The following is an 18029-nucleotide window of genomic DNA, read 5'->3' as shown; positions in this document are numbered from 1 at the left end:
TTTTTTTTTTTTAATAAAAAAGGAAAACTGATAGTGTTCATTAGGATTTAATAGCAAATAAGTCTTTAATTGCAGCAGCTTTCTCAAATAGAAAAACTTGTGGATTTTATTAATAACATAAATGATTGCAGCTAATTGCCATGTTAAAAGTTGATATAGAAACCTAACCTGGGTGGCAGTATGCCTAAAAGTTCATGCTTGAATGTAAAGTGTTCTTTGTGCCTTTTCCAGAGAAGTAATGACTGAGTAAACATGAAGTAAAACTCAAATTTCTGATCCTTTGATGGTGGGAGCCTTTTCAAATTGGCTCCCAAGTCTCTGGGTTTTTACTTGCTAATAGGTATGACAGTATTTTTCAGGTTTTTCTTGTTCTTATACATTTCCTTCCTCAGACCTAGAATTTGATACTGCCTTCAGGGAGCCTTCCTTTTAGTGGGAAAAGGGACATTTTGATAAGTCAGAGGACAATGTGTATATGCTAGTAATTTTAAGTTACTGCTATTCCTTGGTAGAATAGAAGGTATATTTCAAAGAGAAAATATTGAATAATTGAAATCTGGTGTTTTTTTTTTTTTTTTTTTTAATCTAGGCATAAATATAAATGCTTCTGGTTAGAAAGTGTTATGTAAACCAGATTTACTTTATTCAAGTCTAGGTGCTTAATACTGGTATTTCTAAACCAATAGTGAATATATATGAATTTTGTTGACACTTTGGCCTCAAAAGCTATGCTTTTATTTGGTGAAATACTTAGGACTTCAGTCATTCTTCAATGTAGATTGAACCTAACGGCCTATGTTTTAAGTATAATATTTAGTCATTGGCATTTAGACATAGCTATTTAGACATAGACATGGCATTTAGACATGGCATTTAGACAAGCTGCACATCAGCAGTTTATTGTATGAAATCTGTAGTTTGAGAAACTAGCTTGTATGCTTAATACTCTTAAGCAGGAGGTTGAAGAAAGGATGTCTAGTATTCCTTACTACTGGGATTCACTGACGTATATAGGTCCTTTAGAATAAAATCAGTTGCCAGTACTTTTATGGTATATGGTAAGAGGGTAAGGACTTTTTGTTTAAGTTTTATTGTGATTTGGGTGAAAGTTTATAGAGCAGATTCATCTTGCATACAGCAGTTATCGTACTCTTTGTCTCATGACATTGACTGCAGTTCCTCACAATTCAGTAGCTCTCCTCCCACTTCCTTCCCATAGCCACCTCTTCCCTGTGTCCTTCCCTACCTTGCACTGCTGCCCCCGGAGCTATCTACCTGTACATACACAGCCCTTCTGTTCTCCCATGATTGAGCTCTTCAATGAGTGTGTCTACCTAATTAATGTAAATGTTCATCTTATATACCTGTCTTTTTCTTTGGCTGGAAGCCACAAGTGTGGGTTCAATTCCAGAACTGAAGAGCAGTTAGGGGCCATAGTCTCAGTGGTTCCACCAGGTTCTATCAGACCAGCAAACCTGGTCCCCCCCCTTTTTTTTTTCCCCCCCAAATGATTTTTGACTTTTGTTCCACATTGTTCTCCCACTCTATCCAGGATCTCCTACATAGATCCCCCTCTGAGTGGTTGACAGTGGTAGCCAGGTACCATCTAGTTCTTCTAGAACTAGATGAGAACCATCTAGTTCTCATAGTTATATAGGCTATGGAGTGCATGGTGTACCAGTTGCTAGGACTAATTGTTTCCATGAATCTTTGGTTTTCTTCATTTTTCTTTGCTTTGGACGAGGAGAGACACATCATTGCATCTAGATAGCTGCTTGTAAGCTTTTAAGATCCCAGTCGCTACTTTGCAAACTAGGATGTAGAACAGTGTTTTTGTGTAGTGTATTATGCTAATTGAGCTTGATGTCCCCTGGGATCATGCTCCCGAGCCCACAGGTCCAACTACTTGTTCCCTGTAGCTGGCTGTGGCCAAGAAGTGACCACAATCTTGTCCCTTGTCAGCTCTACTATATACCTAGAAATTCTTACACAGCATACAGATATACTTGTAGAAACATTGTCTGCCAACCCTATACATGGTCATGGAATCCCATATATTTTTGAGGGCATATTCAAATGAAGTTCTTGGTTTAACCTGGTCCAGGAATGTTGTCCAATAAAAAATTTGTATTAAAAATTTTTCTCAAAAGAAAACAAACCAAACCAAACTCATTGCCATTGAGTCGGATCTGACTCACAGCAACGCCTCTTTGGGTCTGAGGGCAGTATCATTATGGAAGTAGATTGCCCAATCTTCCTTCCAAGGAGTGGCTTTTAGGTTTTAACCGCCAGCCTTCTGCTTAGCAGTCAAATGCCTTACTTCAGATGGCTAAGTTTTTGTGTTACTAAATAAAACATAAGGAGCTCTGGTAGCGTAGTGCCTAGGGTACTTGACTGCTAACCAAAAGGCTGGTGGTTCAAACCCACCAGCCACTCCTCGGAAGGAAGGTTGGGCAATCTACTTCTGTAGTGATACTGCCTCGGAAACCTAAGGAGGAAACCTAAGGAGGGGTCGTTATGAGTCGGGTCAGACTTGATGGCAAACAACAACAACAAATAAAACATAAACTCATTTAAGTTGTAAAGTGAAACTCGAATTGAATGATTAATTATGGGTATACATCGTTTTATTGCACCTTGCTCTCTTGTGTTTTACAGATACTGCATTTTTTACAAATTGAAGGCTTGTGGCAACCCTGCATTGAGCAAGTCTGTTGGTGCCATTTTCCCAACTGCATGTGCTCACTTTGTGTTTCTGTGTCACATTTTGATAATTTTCACAGTATTTTAGACTTTTTCAAAGCACTGTTGCACACTTAATAAGCTATGATATGGTATAAACATAACTTTGATATGTACTGAAAACCAAACTCGCTGCCATCGGGTCAAGTCTGACTCACCAGCAACCCCTCCTTAGGTTTTCTGAGGCCGTGTATCTGCGGAAGTAGATTGCCCAGTCTTCCTTCCGAGGAGTGGCTAGTGGGTTTGAACCACCATCCTTCTGGTTAGCAGTCAAATGCCTTGGGCACTATGCCACCAGAACTTCCTTTTATATGTACTGGGAAACCAGAAAATCCACATGACTTACTTTATTGTGATAGTCACTTACTGTGCTAGAACCAAACCTGCAATATCTCCAAGGTACACCAGTAATGTTGTTGTTGTTATGTGCCGTCGAGTCAAAACCCGACTCATGGCGACCCCTCCTTGGGTTTCCGAGGCAGTATCACTACGGAAGTAGGATTGCCCAACCTTCCTTCCGAAGAGTGGCTGGTGGGTTTGAACCGCCAGCTGTCTGGTTAGCAGGCAAGTGTCTTAGCCACTATGCTACCAGAGCTCCCACACCAGTAATAACATTTTAAAATATTATTTAAAGCTATGGAAAAGTAAAACTACTAAGATGTTATGTTATATCCTACCAGAACTAATTCATAATTACGGACTTGGTAGATGCTTTTCCTTGTATTCTAAAAATACTTACTATAAAAAGGCTAAATCAGTAATTTTATTTGATATCTTATATGATGACATTTATATATGAACATGAGTTAAATTGCTATTAAAGATAATAACCAAGAGGAAGATGTCTGTTTTGTCTCCCTTAGATGTGGGAGAATGTAGCATGTGGTATTGAAAAAAAAGAAACAGTTTAGAAAAGAAATAAGGTGAAACAACTTGGATCAGTAAGAATGGAATAACAGATTCATCTGAAAGAATATACAAATCTTAAAATTGAATTATGCTAGAACTAAAGTAATACTTTAACCTTTGGAATTTAATTTTTTTGGTGGAACTTTAAATGGAGTAACCCTAGAAAGAAGTCTCCTGAAGTGTTCTTGGCTTACATAGAGCAGATGTGAATTTAATAAACTTAGCATTCAAGCTGGAGATTATATTTGTTTCCTTACCTTACCCAAGATGATATTTCTCATGAACTTATTAACCCTTGTAAAAGGGAATTGAAATATAGGCAGCTTTAACAGCAATAATTATTTATCTTTGTCTTTTTTCTCTCCTCCTTTCAGGAAAACAAAAAAGAATAAACAGAAAAGTAAGTTTTTTTTCCTTAAAATAAATTTATTTTACTTTTATAATGTTTACATTTTGAAATCATTGTAAATTGAAAAAAAAATACATAAATATTTAGAGTAAGCTTATGTTATTGACGATGTCAAATACTATTTTTTCCAGCACTTACAAGATGGTGAGTTAGGTAATTAGTGATAGAATCCTAACTTTGATGTTCTTTTTACCATGGTGAAACTTATAAACATTTATTTTCATCTCTTTTGAGTCTTACTGAGTCTTCCTAAGAAGTTAATATTTTTTAGTAAGTGGAAAATAGTAGTAGTATTAAATATTGCTTTGTAATTAATGTTTGATAGTGTTGTTCATTCTTTTACTTGGATCTAAGTAACACCTGTATTGGAAAGAGAGGGTGTGTTAGGAGAGTATTTTCCTTGAAGAATTTCTTAATTAGCTAAAAAAATACCATTTTCCTGTGTGGTCCCCCTCCTCACGGATTTTTTATTATAGCTCCTGGAAATGGAGATGGTGGCAGTACCAGTGAGACACCTCAGCCTCCTCGGAAGAAAAGGGCCCGAGTTGATCCTACTGTTGAAAATGTGAGGTTTTCCTTGAAATTTTGACTTCCACGTTAGAATTTTTAGTGTAAGCCATGTGTTAACAGCCCAGTAAGATAATAACAGAACTTTGATTCTCAGTAGCAAGCTAGTATGATTAACAACTGTAATTAGAATTTTATCCTTTTTTGGGTAAAGGATAGAGAAAATCTATATCTTTTTTCCGTGATAGTGCTAGATGGCCCTCACCCTAAATTGTCATTAGATACGCTTTATGTTTTCATGCAAAACTGGATAGACTTATTGGGTAACATTAAATGGTTCAGTCCCAAAATGGTTTAGGAGGGAAAAAAAAAAATAAGCCTTTCATTTACATATATTGGTGTATGGGTATAATAGTTTATAAAAGTGGTAAAGTGTTTTAATCCCGATTTGTTACTAGATTTATAATTTCCCACATTACGAATTTGAAAACTAGTGTTAGGGTTTTAATATTTGACATAGTTTCCATTTCTGAAATTAGAAAGCAATAGTAATGTATTTAAAAACTTTGGTCTATTCTGAAAATTAGGCAGCCACTGAGGACTTAGTCAGCAGTCAGTAACATTATCTACAGCTGTAGTCATGTTTGGAATACCTGCTGCCATTGGGTTTCCAAGGCTGTAAATCTTTATGGAAATAGATTGCCTGATCTTCCTTCACAGAGCAGCTGGTAGGCTTGAACCTCTGACCTTTCAGTTAGCAGCCAGTTGCCATAGCCAGTATGCCACCAGAGTTCCTTCAGTTTTGGGATAATCATTTTTATATCAGTGGTACATAAGAAATACCAAGTCAGGGTGTTTATTTCCACAAGAAGAGGAAATTTGTTAAAGGATTTTTGCCTTCACGTGAAAATGCACTAAATGTAGACCACTTACTTTGGTTCAAGATAAGATTCTTTGCTCCATTGGTTAAGTTTTGTGGTCTTTTCATTTATGATTGTTGAAATGACAATTCTGGCTTCACGGTTAAGTACTTTTAAAGAATTGATACCTAGTGAGTCATGAAAAAACTTAACTGTTTCTCAAGAAAAAATAGGTTTTTAATTCTTATTCAGGAGGAAACATTCATGAACAGAGTTGAAGTTAAAGTAAAAATTCCTGAAGAACTGAAACCATGGCTTGTTGATGACTGGGACTTAATTACCAGGCAAAAACAGGTAACTTGGATGCTGTGTAGCTTGTAAGCTATGTTCTTGGCTGACCAAAAGATACCCCCCCCCAAAAAAAAAAGTTTTTTAGGAAAAGTATTGTATAGACTTGAATTTCAAAGTTTGACCAGTAAATACTTTTTATTCAGACTGAACAATTTAACCATCAAAAAGAATGACTTGAAGAGGATGAAAACAGCACATACAGAATATAATGATCAGGAAAGGCAAATCTTGGTTGCTGGTTAATTTTTCTGAGAATTGATAGATGAAGGCAATGAAGCATATGTTCCTGACTTTCTTATAGTGGGGACTACTTTCAGGGTAATAATTCATCAATGAGAAAAGATTCTTCATTTACAGGGGAATTCTGGCTATTGCCAAAGGAATGATCATCGTTTCATCACTCCTAATCAAAATGCTGGATATAATGATTGTGACTGCTAAACCTTTAGGTGAAGGGTTTTGGAAAGCTTCACAGTAGATGGATCAGGTTGACAGCACCTGAAGTCACTGATGAATTTTACTGTCATTGCAAGTGGGACAACCACACGTTTTGTCCTTGTTAATGGGATGCAGTAAGAAGTTCACAGTGTATTTGTGGTCTAAAAGAGAACCTGAATCTAATCAAGTTCCTCTTAGTAATTAGTAGTTACAGAAAATAGTGACTTGGAGGAACATGTTTAACATGACATGGGTAGAGGCATCAAAATCCAAAATGAAAAATTCTTTAGGACACATGAACCAGTTCCTTTTTATAAACAAACCAAATTGGTTGGGTGAAGATTATGGACTGCTTAAGAATTAAGAGGGAGACCGTAGTCATTTATAATATGTGGTCTCTGGATCCTTATTTGGCTCTGGAGCTAAACTGCTAGGATTCAAGCCTTGGTTCTCTACCTACTGTCTGTGATTTTAGAGTAGTTACTCAGCCTTTTTGTGCTTTAGTTTTTTACATTTAGTGGATTAATAGTACCTACCTCATAGTGAAGATACGAAGATGAAATAACTTTAGACAGGGTCTTGGCACATAATCATAAATTAAATGAGACTTAAATATGGAGGCACATTCATGTGTGGTATATTCCATATATAGTAATTTTGTTATGTCCAACAGATTGCTGGTTTTTAGAGCAGTGCTGTTAAATAGGAAAGCCACTAGCTACATTTGACTATTAAAATGAAATATTTAGTTCCTCAGTTGCGTTAGCTGTTCTTCAAGTGCCGAGTAGCTGCTTGTGGTTGACGAGACCCTATCTCAAACTGTGTGTAGAACCTTTATATCATTACAGAAGCTTGTATTGGACAGCGCTGCTTTAGAGCCTTTGCCTTTTCCTATTTTTTGAATATCGCTAGTGTCACTATACTAAGCTTTTCAGTGTAATTTTTCTTTAAAGAATGTTGGTATTCAAATGTGTTTTTGTTTCCCTAGCTCTTTTATCTTCCTGCCAAGAAGAATGTGGATTCCATTCTGGAGGATTATGCAAATTATAAGAAATCTCGAGGAAACACTGATAATAAGTAAGAATACATACATCTTTTTAATGTCTTAGTCATTTTTCTTTTACATATTTTATTTTCAAATTAGTCATTTGAAACTTGAAGTCACTCTGAAAAATTAATGCCATCAGAAATGAGCAAAATAGAATTTCATTGATTTAGTATAGGAGTTGGCTGTTACACTTTTTCTTAAAGGCGGGTATAGGCTTTGTAGGCCCAAAGGCAAAATTGAGGCTTCTATGTGGATACTTAAGGAGCTCTGGTAGCATAGTGCCTAAGGCACTTGACTGCTAACCAGAAGGCTGGCGGTTCAAACCCACCAGCCACTCCTCGGAAGGAAGGTTGGGCAATCCTACTTTCGTAGTGATACTGCCTCGGAAACCCAAGGAGGGGTCGCTATGAGTCGGGGCCGACTCGACGGCACATAACAACAACAACAACATGTGGATACTTATGTAAGAACCAAGGTGCTTGTCCTATAAGTTGGAATTGACTCAGTGACATTGAGTTTTTTTTTTTTTTGTGAAAACCAATTCTTGACTTGGTACAGTTACTGGTCTTTGGTTTAGCATAATTTTGAAGTTATTTTATGTAATGTTAAATCCCTTTTAAAAATTATCTGTTCTATCTCAGCAGGGTTCATTATTATCCCTAATTCAACCTAAACCCTTAACCTTATGTTGGCTGAATTTTGTGTATTTGCCAGCTTGGAAAATAAATATTTTTTCATTTATTAGGGAATATGCTGTTAATGAAGTTGTGGCAGGAATAAAAGAGTACTTCAATGTAATGTTGGGCACTCAGCTACTCTACAAATTTGAGAGACCGCAGTATGCTGAAATCCTCGCAGATCACCCTGATGCACCCATGTCCCAGGTGTATGGAGCGCCACATCTACTGAGATTATTTGGTAACATGACATTTGGAAAACAGAACTTTTTTCTTTAGGACTTTAGTGATCTTAATTTTTTTTCTCTTAACTGAATGAACAAGGAGTTTTTAAATTGATTTTATTGCAATTAGTACATTTCTGTAAAATGTTAATTATCAAAATTTACTTTAAAGAATTTCTCAAATGTGTTTTAAGGGACTTAGTGGTTGCATTTACTTGCATAATGGTTATTGTGCTGCTTGGATGTAATTTGACTTAATCCTTTTGTTTAAATAGTACGAATTGGAGCAATGTTGGCCTATACACCTCTGGATGAGAAGAGCCTTGCTTTATTACTCAACTATCTTCATGATTTCCTAAAGTAAGTTTGCATGTGCTTGAAAGTAAAACATGAATTAATAACTATACTGAAATTTACTCTGTGATAGGGGAGATTTATTCTATGGATGCTAACACATAATACAAGTGAAGTAAATAATGTATTGGTATAGGAAAGGATAGATGGTTAATACAACGATGTGAATAATACAAATATATGGAAATTTAAGATATGACTTATTAGTGCAACACAGGAAAAAGGAATATTTAGTAGAAGATGATGGGTAATGGATGAATCAAAACTTTTAAGCTAAAAATTAAAACTATTAATGCAATTGAAGCATGTGGGATAATTCTGTAATTTTGTAGTGAGAATGCCTTTCTAAAAAGAGCACTCAAATAGTACTGGAAATGGTTGATAAATCTGAGTATAAAAAGTTAAAATTCTGTGATAAAAACCTTTAAGCAGACCTCAAAAGATAAAGGAATATCTGTTACATATGCTTGTTATATCTGTTAATACACAAAGAGGTGTTCTTACTTAGAAAAAGGTGACAAACCAATTTAAAATAGAACAGGAAATTCACAGACATCACAATACATAGTTACCATTAAAATGGTTAAGTATTTTAATAAAAATACAAATTAGTCAAATGCTTAACTATTTATGCCACCCAGGGACCTCAACTTGGTATTTTGTTGTCATGTCCATTGTCCTCATTTTGAAATAAAGAAGAATAACTTTGGACTTTATTCTTCTGTGGATAGTGTTGTCTGGTACATCACTGTATTTACATGAGTTACAGTAAACATGGTTTGACGTAATGATGGCTTTTGTGTATTTTAGGAAAGCATTTTGTGTGTGTGTATTCTCTGGGAAGAGGTTTGGATCAAGATAAGATTCTCTTTACTCTTTGTAATGTGTATCATTTTGTTTTTAGATACCTGGCAAAGAATTCTGCTACTTTGTTTAGCGCCAGCGATTATGAAGTGGCTCCTCCTGAGTATCATCGGAAGGCTGTGTGAGACTGCTAACACTCACTTACATTTGGATCTCTGTAAACACATTTTTGTTCTAGTCCTTCTCTTGTATAAATGATGTACTTTGAAAATATTAGCATATAACAAAATTGATGTATGTTTGTTTTCTGTTTGATTTTAAACAGAGAAAATAAAAGGAGTTACAGCTCCTTTTTTTTTTTTTTTTTTTCATTTCAAAATTGCTACCAGTGTATTCAATGATGGACAATGGAAAGACATGCTGTAGAGTGTTTTATTGCCTAGTTGACAAAGCTGCTTTTGAATGCTGGTGGTTCTATTCCTTTGACACTACGCACTTTTATAATATGTGTTAATGCTATATGACAAAATGCTCTGATTCCTAGTGCCAAAGGTTCAATTCAGTGTATATAACTGAACACACTCATCCATTTGTGCTCTCTCTCTTTTTTTTTTAATGGTGCTTAAAGAGCCCATCCTTTGCAAGTCATCTATGTTGTTCCTTAGGCATTTTATCCCTGCTCAGATTGTTGAAGAATGGTGGCTTGTTTTATGGTTTTTGTATTTGTGTCTAATGCACGTTTTAACATGATAGATGCAATGCATTGTGTAGTTACAGTTTCTGGACAAGTCAATCTTTTAGGAGTTGTTTTTCAGATCTTCAATAAATTTTTTTCTTTAAATTTCAAAGAGCAATGTGCTTGTGTGGATGCGTTACAAAAACCTTTTATAATGTGTGTATTCCTTCCTGTATTTAGAAGCAATGAATTTTCAGGTGGGTGTTTTGTTTTCTAGTCTGGACTTCATAGAGTTAAGAAACTTGGCTTTAGTGCCTACTTCTAAGCCATAGTGGCTTTGGCAATTTGCTATCTTGATTTCCAGCTAAGAAACTAGAGATTCACACACTCTGTTTTTCCCATACTTAGTAATTTTGGGCATTTGGATACGTTTTTTACCTGTGTGACAGCGTGCTTTTTGTCAGCAATTGTTTATTTTAAACAATTTTTAAGTTTATCTTCAAAGAGGAGGTTGAAACAGCAGGGTAATACAAAATATTTGTTAAACAGCAATATTTCTTTAGTGAGAGGTACCAGAGTGGTCTAGGCTTGGGTAGAGATTATGATACTCAATAATAATAATAATGCAAAGTACCAGATAACCTCAGATGGCAAGAGTTACAGCAGTACAGAGAAGGAGAGTGAGCTCAGGTAGGGGATAATCAGAATAAGCCCCAAGAGGTGGCAGAATTTTACTGTTGACATTTGCTGGCGATCACGTGATAGAATTTTGCAAGACCAATGACTTATCATTGCAAATACCGTTTTTCAGCAACATAAGTGACAACTGTGCATATGGACTTTAACCAGATGGAATACACAGGAATCAGATTGACTATATCTGTGGTAAGAGGCAATGGAGAAGTTAAGATATCTTTGGCCAAAACAAGGCCAGGCCAGGAGCTGGTTGTGGAACAGACCATCAACTGTTTTATGAATGTTCAAGTTGAAGTTGAAGACAATTAAAACAAGTCCATGAGAGCCAAAGTATGACCTTGATAATATCTTTCCTCAATTTAGAGACCATCTAAAGAATAGATTTGATGCATTGAACACCAGTGACCGAAAACCAGAGGAACTGTGGGATGGCATCAAGAGCATCATCCATTAGGAAAGCAAGAGGTCATTAAAAAGACGAGAAAGGAAGAAAAGACTTAAATGGATGTGAGAAGAGAATCTGAAACTTGCCCTTGGGTGGAGAGTAGCTAAAGCAAATGGAAGAAGTGACAAGATAAAAGAGCTGAACAGATTTCAAAGAGCAGCTTAAGCAGACAAAGCCAATTACTATAATGAAATGTGCAGAGACCTGGAGTTAGAGAACCAGAAGGGAAGAATGCATCCTACATTTCTCAAATTGAAAGAACTGAGGCTAAAACTTAAGCTTAAGAGTTGCAGTATTGAGAGATTCTATGGACAATGTATTGAATGATGCAGGAGACATCAAAAGAAGATAGAAGGAATGAATACACACAGTCACTGTATCAAAAAGAATTGGTTGATATTCATCCCTTTCAAGAGGTGGCATATGATCAAGAACCAATGGTATTGAAGGAAGAAGTCGAAGCTGCACTGGAGGAATTGGCAAAAAAAAGGCCCCAGGGATTGATGGAATAAACGTTGAGATGTTTCATCAAACACATGCCCTGCTTTAGGTACTCATTTGGCTATGCCAAGAGATTTGGAAGATAGCTACCTGGCTAGCTGACTTGAAGAGATCCATATTTGTACCCATTCCAAAGAAAAATGATCACACAGAATGTGAAAATTATTGAACAATGTCATTAATATCACATGCAAATATTACTGAAGATAATTCAAAAACAGTTGCAGCAGTATATCGACAGAGAACTTTCAGAAATGCAAGCTGGATTCAGAAGAGGATGTGGAATGAAGGATATCATTGCTGATGTCAGTTGGATTTTAGCTGAAGGCAGAGAATTCCAGAAAAATGTTTTTGTTTTATTGACTCTGCAACAGCATTCAATTGTGTGGATCATAACAAATTGTGGGTAACATTGAGAAGAATGGGAATTCCAGAACACTTAATCAAACTCATAAGGAACCTGTACATAGATCAGGAGGCTGTTGTTAGAACAGAACAGGGGGATACTGCATGGTCCAAAATCAAGACGGGAGTGTGTCAAGGTTGTGTCCTTTCTCCATACTTACTCAACTTGTATGCTGAGCAGATAATCTGAGAAGCTGGATTATGTGAAGAAAAATGTGGCATCAGGATTGGAGGAACAACCTGTGTTACACAGATGACACAACTTTGCTTGCTGAAAGTGAGGATGACTTGAAGCACTTAACTCATGAAGATTAAAGACTACAGTCTGCAGTATGGATTACACCTCAGTATTACGAAAACAAAAATCCTCACAACTGACCCAATAAAGAGCTTCATGGTGGATGGGGAAAGATTGACGTTGTCAAGAATTTCCTGTTACTTGGCTCTAAAGTCAACACCAATGGAAGTACCAGTCAAGACATCAGATGACATACTGCATTGGGCAAATCTGCTGCAAAAGACCTCTTTCAAGTGCTGAAGAGCAAAGATGTCTCCTTGAAGACTAAGGTGCTCCTAACCCAAGTCAAGGTATTTTCAGTTGCCTTTGATGCATGTGAGAGCTAGACAATGAATAAGGAAGACCGAAGAAGAGTTGATGCTTTTGTGTTGTGGTGTTGGAGAAGAATGCTCCTTGGAAGCGAGAATGGCCAGACTTTGCCTCACCTACTTTGGTCATGTTGTCCAGAGGAACCATTCCCTGGAGAATGATGTCATGATTGGTGAAGAAGGGGAAGACTCACAACGAGATGGATAGACACAGTGACTGCAACAATGGGCTCAGGTATAGCGAGGATTGTAAAGCTGGCACGGGACCGGACAGTGTTCCGTTCTGCTGTGCTTAGGGTCACTGAGTCGGAGACAACTTAATGGCACCTAACAACAACAGCAGCAGCTACCTAGCCATAGTAGTCTTCTGGCCCCTTCATGCTCGCCTGTACTTTGCTTTTTATTTTGTTACAGGTATACTGATTGGGTATAACAACTTTGGAAGCCTGTAGCTGTTGCATTTTATTAGTTTACCTAAACATGGTAGAAATACGCATTGTCCCTTGAATGCTGGTGCTATTTAGTTAGATATTTACAGATGTGCTTTTACATTTACTTGCTCTAAGTAAGGTAAGAGAGCAAAAGTTTTACTCCTCTACGTGCTCAAGGACAACAGGTGGTCATTAAAACAATCACAGAAGTCTCCTCAGGAATAAAGAGTGTAAAATAATAAATGTTTACTAGGATACAGTGACCCAAAGTATGAAACATCCCAATTAGATTAAAAAACATGGAGAATAACATCTACTTTTAATACTTTGATGTTTTGCCAATTAAGTATGTAACAGTGAGAGAGACCTTGCCATCTCCTAAAGCAACATTCAACCACATAGAGAGAGGCCTTGCCATCTCTAAAAGCAAACACTCAAATCACAAGAGAGGCCTTGTCATCTCTTCACTGTAATTAGAACATGTGCCTTGCATTCATGTTCCTTTGGGGGTCTTTTTCTTGGTCCCCAACACTGGGCACTCAATGTTTTGACTGTCCTAAATTTAGGTAACATGGGGATACCACATAAAAGAACATATAAAGAAAACTGAAAACAAAATTACGTGTTAAAAAGTAATGGCTGACTTAATAATTTAGACTCTTAATTTGTCTCTCAGCTTCTGCCAGTTCACATGTTCCCTTGGCTTACAGTTGCATCATGACTAATCATATGGCCATTTTTTTTCTGTCTCTGTCATCAGAACACCACTATGATTGAATATCTTGAGTAACCCATATTTTCATGTAGCACCCTACTGCTGCTCCCACCCTGACTTCAGGCAAGAACAAGTCAATTCAGTGAGAAAATAGTCTACCCTAGAATGTTTCATTAGGATTGCATCCCTTTAGATCAAGTGGGCCTCAGATTCTTTGACACTTATACTAAAATGTAGAGTCTATGCCCTGTTCTTGAATCTGGGCAGGCTTCATGACTTTTAACCAGTAGAAAAGAGCCGTTTCAAACATACCCCTTAACTAGCCTGGCATCTTTATATCTCTTGGAACCGTGGGCTACCATGTAAGAAGTCTGACTGCCTTGAGGTTGCCCTGCCATACTATGAGATGCTCAAGTTACACAGAAAAATCACTCATCTAGGATAGATGAGATGCTATGTGGAGAGAGGGCCAAGGAGCACAGAAGCACTGGATATGAATGAAGAAGCCATCTTAAGAAGCAGATCCTCCACACAAGCCAAAACTGGAAAAACAAATCCATTGTTGTTGAGTTGATGCCAACTCAGTGACCCTACTAGAGTAGAGCCGCCCTCATAGAGTTAAGGAAATAGACTGGTGTATCTTCCCCCCACAGAGGGTTGGTGAATTGGCACTGTTGTCTGATCAAAGTGGCAGCCAAATGCTTTTTTTTTTTAATCCTTTTATTGTGGTGAAAACATACACAACAAAACATTCTCCAACATAATGTCCACATTTACAGCTCAGGAACCTTGACATTTTTCATGTGCCACCAATATTGCTATCCTTTACCGAAATATTCCACTACCATTAGCATAAACGCAATGCCCTGCAAACAAAAGCTTCCCTTTTCCTCTTCTCCCTCTTATCCCTGGTAACTATTAATATTTGGGGTTCCTCCCACACACATACCTATCTAGGAACCTCCCCCCTCCATCCCGCCAATCTCTGGTAACCAGCAAAGAAAGTTCCCTTCCATATATAAACCTTTTGTTGACTTTGTACAGTAGTGAACTAAAAGTGTTTGTCTTTCTGTGATCGACTCATTTTATTCAGTATAATATCCTGTCAAGTTCATCTATGTCATATGGTGTTTTTGAGTTTCTACATTAGTATTGCATCGTATACCATTGTGAGTGTATGTACCACAGTTTGGTTATCCATTCCTCCGTTGATGGGCACTTGGGTTGTTTCCATCTCTTTGCTGTTGTGAACACTGCTGTGATGAACATGAGTGTGCATGTATCTATTCATGTGCTGACTCTCTCTTTAGGATATATACCTAGTAATGGGATGCTGGATCAAATGGTATTTCTGTTTTCAACTTTTTAAGGAATCACCATGCCAGTTTCCATAGTGGTTGTATCATACAGCCCCACCCAGAAGTGTATGAGAGTCCTGATCTCTCCACATCCTTGCCCGCCTTTGTTATTTTGTGTCTTAACTGAACTTTGTTATTAATGCTGGGGTGAGATGATACCTTGTTGTTTTGATTTGCATCTGTCTAATGGCTAATGATTGTGAACATTTCTTCATGTGTTTGGTGTAGCAGCCAAACTCTTAACCACTGTGCCTCCAGGGCTCCTTTGAACCACAACTGAAAAAAACAAACCAAACCATACCCACTGCCATTAAGTCAATTCTGACTCATAGCGACCCCCGTTGGATTTTTGAGTTGGTAAATCTGTGTGGGAGAAGATTGCCCTGTCTTCTTCCACAGAGTGGCTGGTGAAGTAGAACTGCTTACCTTCTGGTTAGCAGTCACATGCCTCAGGCACTGTGCCACCAGAGCTCTGTTTAAACAACAAAAGCTACCAAATGGATCAAAGACAAACTGCATCACTCAAAATTGTGAGCAAAATAAAATGGTGCATTAAAGTTTTGTCATAGTTTGTTACGGCAGCAGTAAAAAACCAGAACACTTTGTAATGCTTTTGTAAAAATCAAGAATACATTCACAAATCATTCATAAACATCAAATTGTGCTTGTGCCTGATCCTTTAGAAAATCCTACCTTGACACAAGAAGACATTTGCCTTGTGACAGTTGTGCCTTCTGGAGAAAATAGATTTTGGTAAGTATAACTAAGAGAGACACATAACTTTTCAATGAGGGCAGTTCTACCCCCAAGAGGTGATTTATACGAGTTAAGAGAAACAGGTAGGCAGGATGAAAGCGTGAACTGTTCTGGTATCTCTAAGGAAGCAGGATGAGGCTGGTTCTGGGACTGTCTCCTTCCTGCCAAAGTAGAGATGAACCAACAGCTATTGCCAGGCAACTGACAACAGTAAGTCACCAAGAAATAGGAAGACCGTTTTCCTCAACTGCCTTTCAGACTCCCTTTATTGGCAGAATTTAACAAGCCAGTGGACAAAGGAGATGTATAATAATATTCCAGCCCAAGGATTACGATACAGGATACAGAAGGATACATTTGCAGCTGAGACCCAATAGCTTCATAACCAGGACGATCCTCCCCGTAGGACACTCACCAACCATATTAACCCTACCACACCCATTTTAACGACCACACTAAACTTCATGTTTTGGCCTAGCAAGATGAAGCTATCTTTCATACAAAGAAGAAACTCATCCTCTACACAGAAAGGGAATATAGGTACCAGCAGTTACTGTCTCCAAGGCTAATTACTCCTCTAATCCAAATACAATCCCATATAACTATAACATTAGGAAGAAAATACACATAGTTGCTATAACCCTCATTTCCATAATTGGTCACAGGCCACAGCTGATCTTAATCTTTTTCAGTTTTTTTACTCTGTTTCCCAGAGTCAAAATTCCTAGCAGGGAGTCGATCCTCTGAGATTCTAATTTACTACATAGAGAAACCTAAAAGTGACCACTTATTTTTCTAGACTATTAATGACATTACCAAGCAGGTATAAGCAAGTGGCAGAGCCACTGTGCTTACCCATGTATTGGACTGTGAGGTTTGGACTGCATGTTGTTTAAATCATGTGCTTAAAAGTTGCAGAGGCATTCTCTTGAGGCTGGCAGCAGCCTAAAGCTGCTGGCCTGGTCCTCTGAACCAGCTTAACCTAACGAGCATCTTTAACCGACTTTCACTGTAGGCTTTTGCTAGTGGTGTGCTTCTTTGTTTTGCAGTTTATAGAACTCAAGATTGCACAAACTCGAAAACTTCTAGGGCAGTAATAATACCCAGAACTATGTACTGCTGCTATCAGCAGAAATTAACTCTTGGAAGACACAGAGGAAAAATAGCAAAGAAAAACTTACTAGGTCAGAGTTAAACACGTGGAATTTCTCTTGAAATTTATAAATCTAGATACAACCAAATACTCCTAGAGGTGTTAAACACAATATGTAAGAGCTGTGTCTTAGAATCCAATTTTAATATCTTAGAATCCAACTGATAATTTCCTTTGGGAGCTCTGGTGTCATAGTGCCTAGGGCATTTGACTGCTAACTAGAAGTATGGTGGTTCAAACCCACCGGCCACTCCTCAGAAGGAAGGTTGGGCAATCTACTTTTGTAGTGATACTGCCTCAGAAAACTGAGGAGGGGTTTCTATGTCGGGTCTGACTCGACGGCAGTGCGTTTGGTTTGGGTTTTGGTATTTTCCCTTAGATTCTTTTAAGAAATTATCAGAGGCAGTCTTACCAACACCTGGAGATAATAGTTACCAGCAAACAGAAAGTGTTCTCAGATGGAAAAACAGCAAGACTTCATAAAAAGTGTTGAAGGCCATACCAAAATACGGGGCTCAAAATTGAAGAGTGTTTACCAATGGGTTCCCTCAGGGTCCATAGAGATGGTGGGGTACAAGAAATCCCTTCTTTGGCACCTGTTCTGGTCCTTGACCCCCAGTGATCCTATTGACAAAGACAACTTTGGATACTCTCGTCACTGCAATTTGTGCTAGGGAGACAAGACCCAGATTCAAACATTTTCTATGTTGTTCAGTATCGTTGAGTCAGTTCCAACTTACACCTCATATGTAATAGAACATATATAGAGACCTTTTAATTAAACCTTAGAACATGACAAAGACAAAACTATCATCCTGGATGAAATGGTCAGCTTGTACCCAGTACAAAGTTGGTATTTAAAACATTACTCTTCTGTCTAGTCCATGTTTCCTTTGCCCTCACATTTCAGCTGTTTTTGGTATATATATATATATATATATATATATATATATATACACACACA

General features: G+C 37.5%; 1 protein-coding gene across 1 annotated transcript in view; it reads left to right on the top strand.

Annotated features, from left to right (window-relative positions):
* The window catches only part of MORF4L1 (mortality factor 4 like 1), a 25686-nt gene extending 16178 nt beyond the window's left edge, over positions 1-9508 (top strand). The window contains exons 6-12 of the mRNA XM_042782431.1: positions 4026-4051; positions 4537-4625; positions 5680-5781; positions 7205-7293; positions 8010-8182; positions 8441-8525; positions 9424-9508. Coding sequence (XP_042638365.1) covers positions 4026-4051; positions 4537-4625; positions 5680-5781; positions 7205-7293; positions 8010-8182; positions 8441-8525; positions 9424-9508 — 649 coding nt within the window. The remainder of the gene's footprint in view (positions 1-4025; positions 4052-4536; positions 4626-5679; positions 5782-7204; positions 7294-8009; positions 8183-8440; positions 8526-9423) is intronic.
* Positions 9509-18029: the final 8521 nt, after the last annotated feature.

Source organism: Orycteropus afer, unplaced genomic scaffold (genome assembly GCF_000298275.1).
Source record: "Orycteropus afer afer isolate SDZICR_OR568_19922 unplaced genomic scaffold, OryAfe1.0 scaffold00313, whole genome shotgun sequence".
NCBI lineage: Eukaryota > Metazoa > Chordata > Mammalia > Tubulidentata > Orycteropodidae > Orycteropus > Orycteropus afer.
The sequence above is the reverse complement of the archived record's forward strand: the minus strand, read 5'-3'. Positions and strand labels throughout refer to the sequence as shown.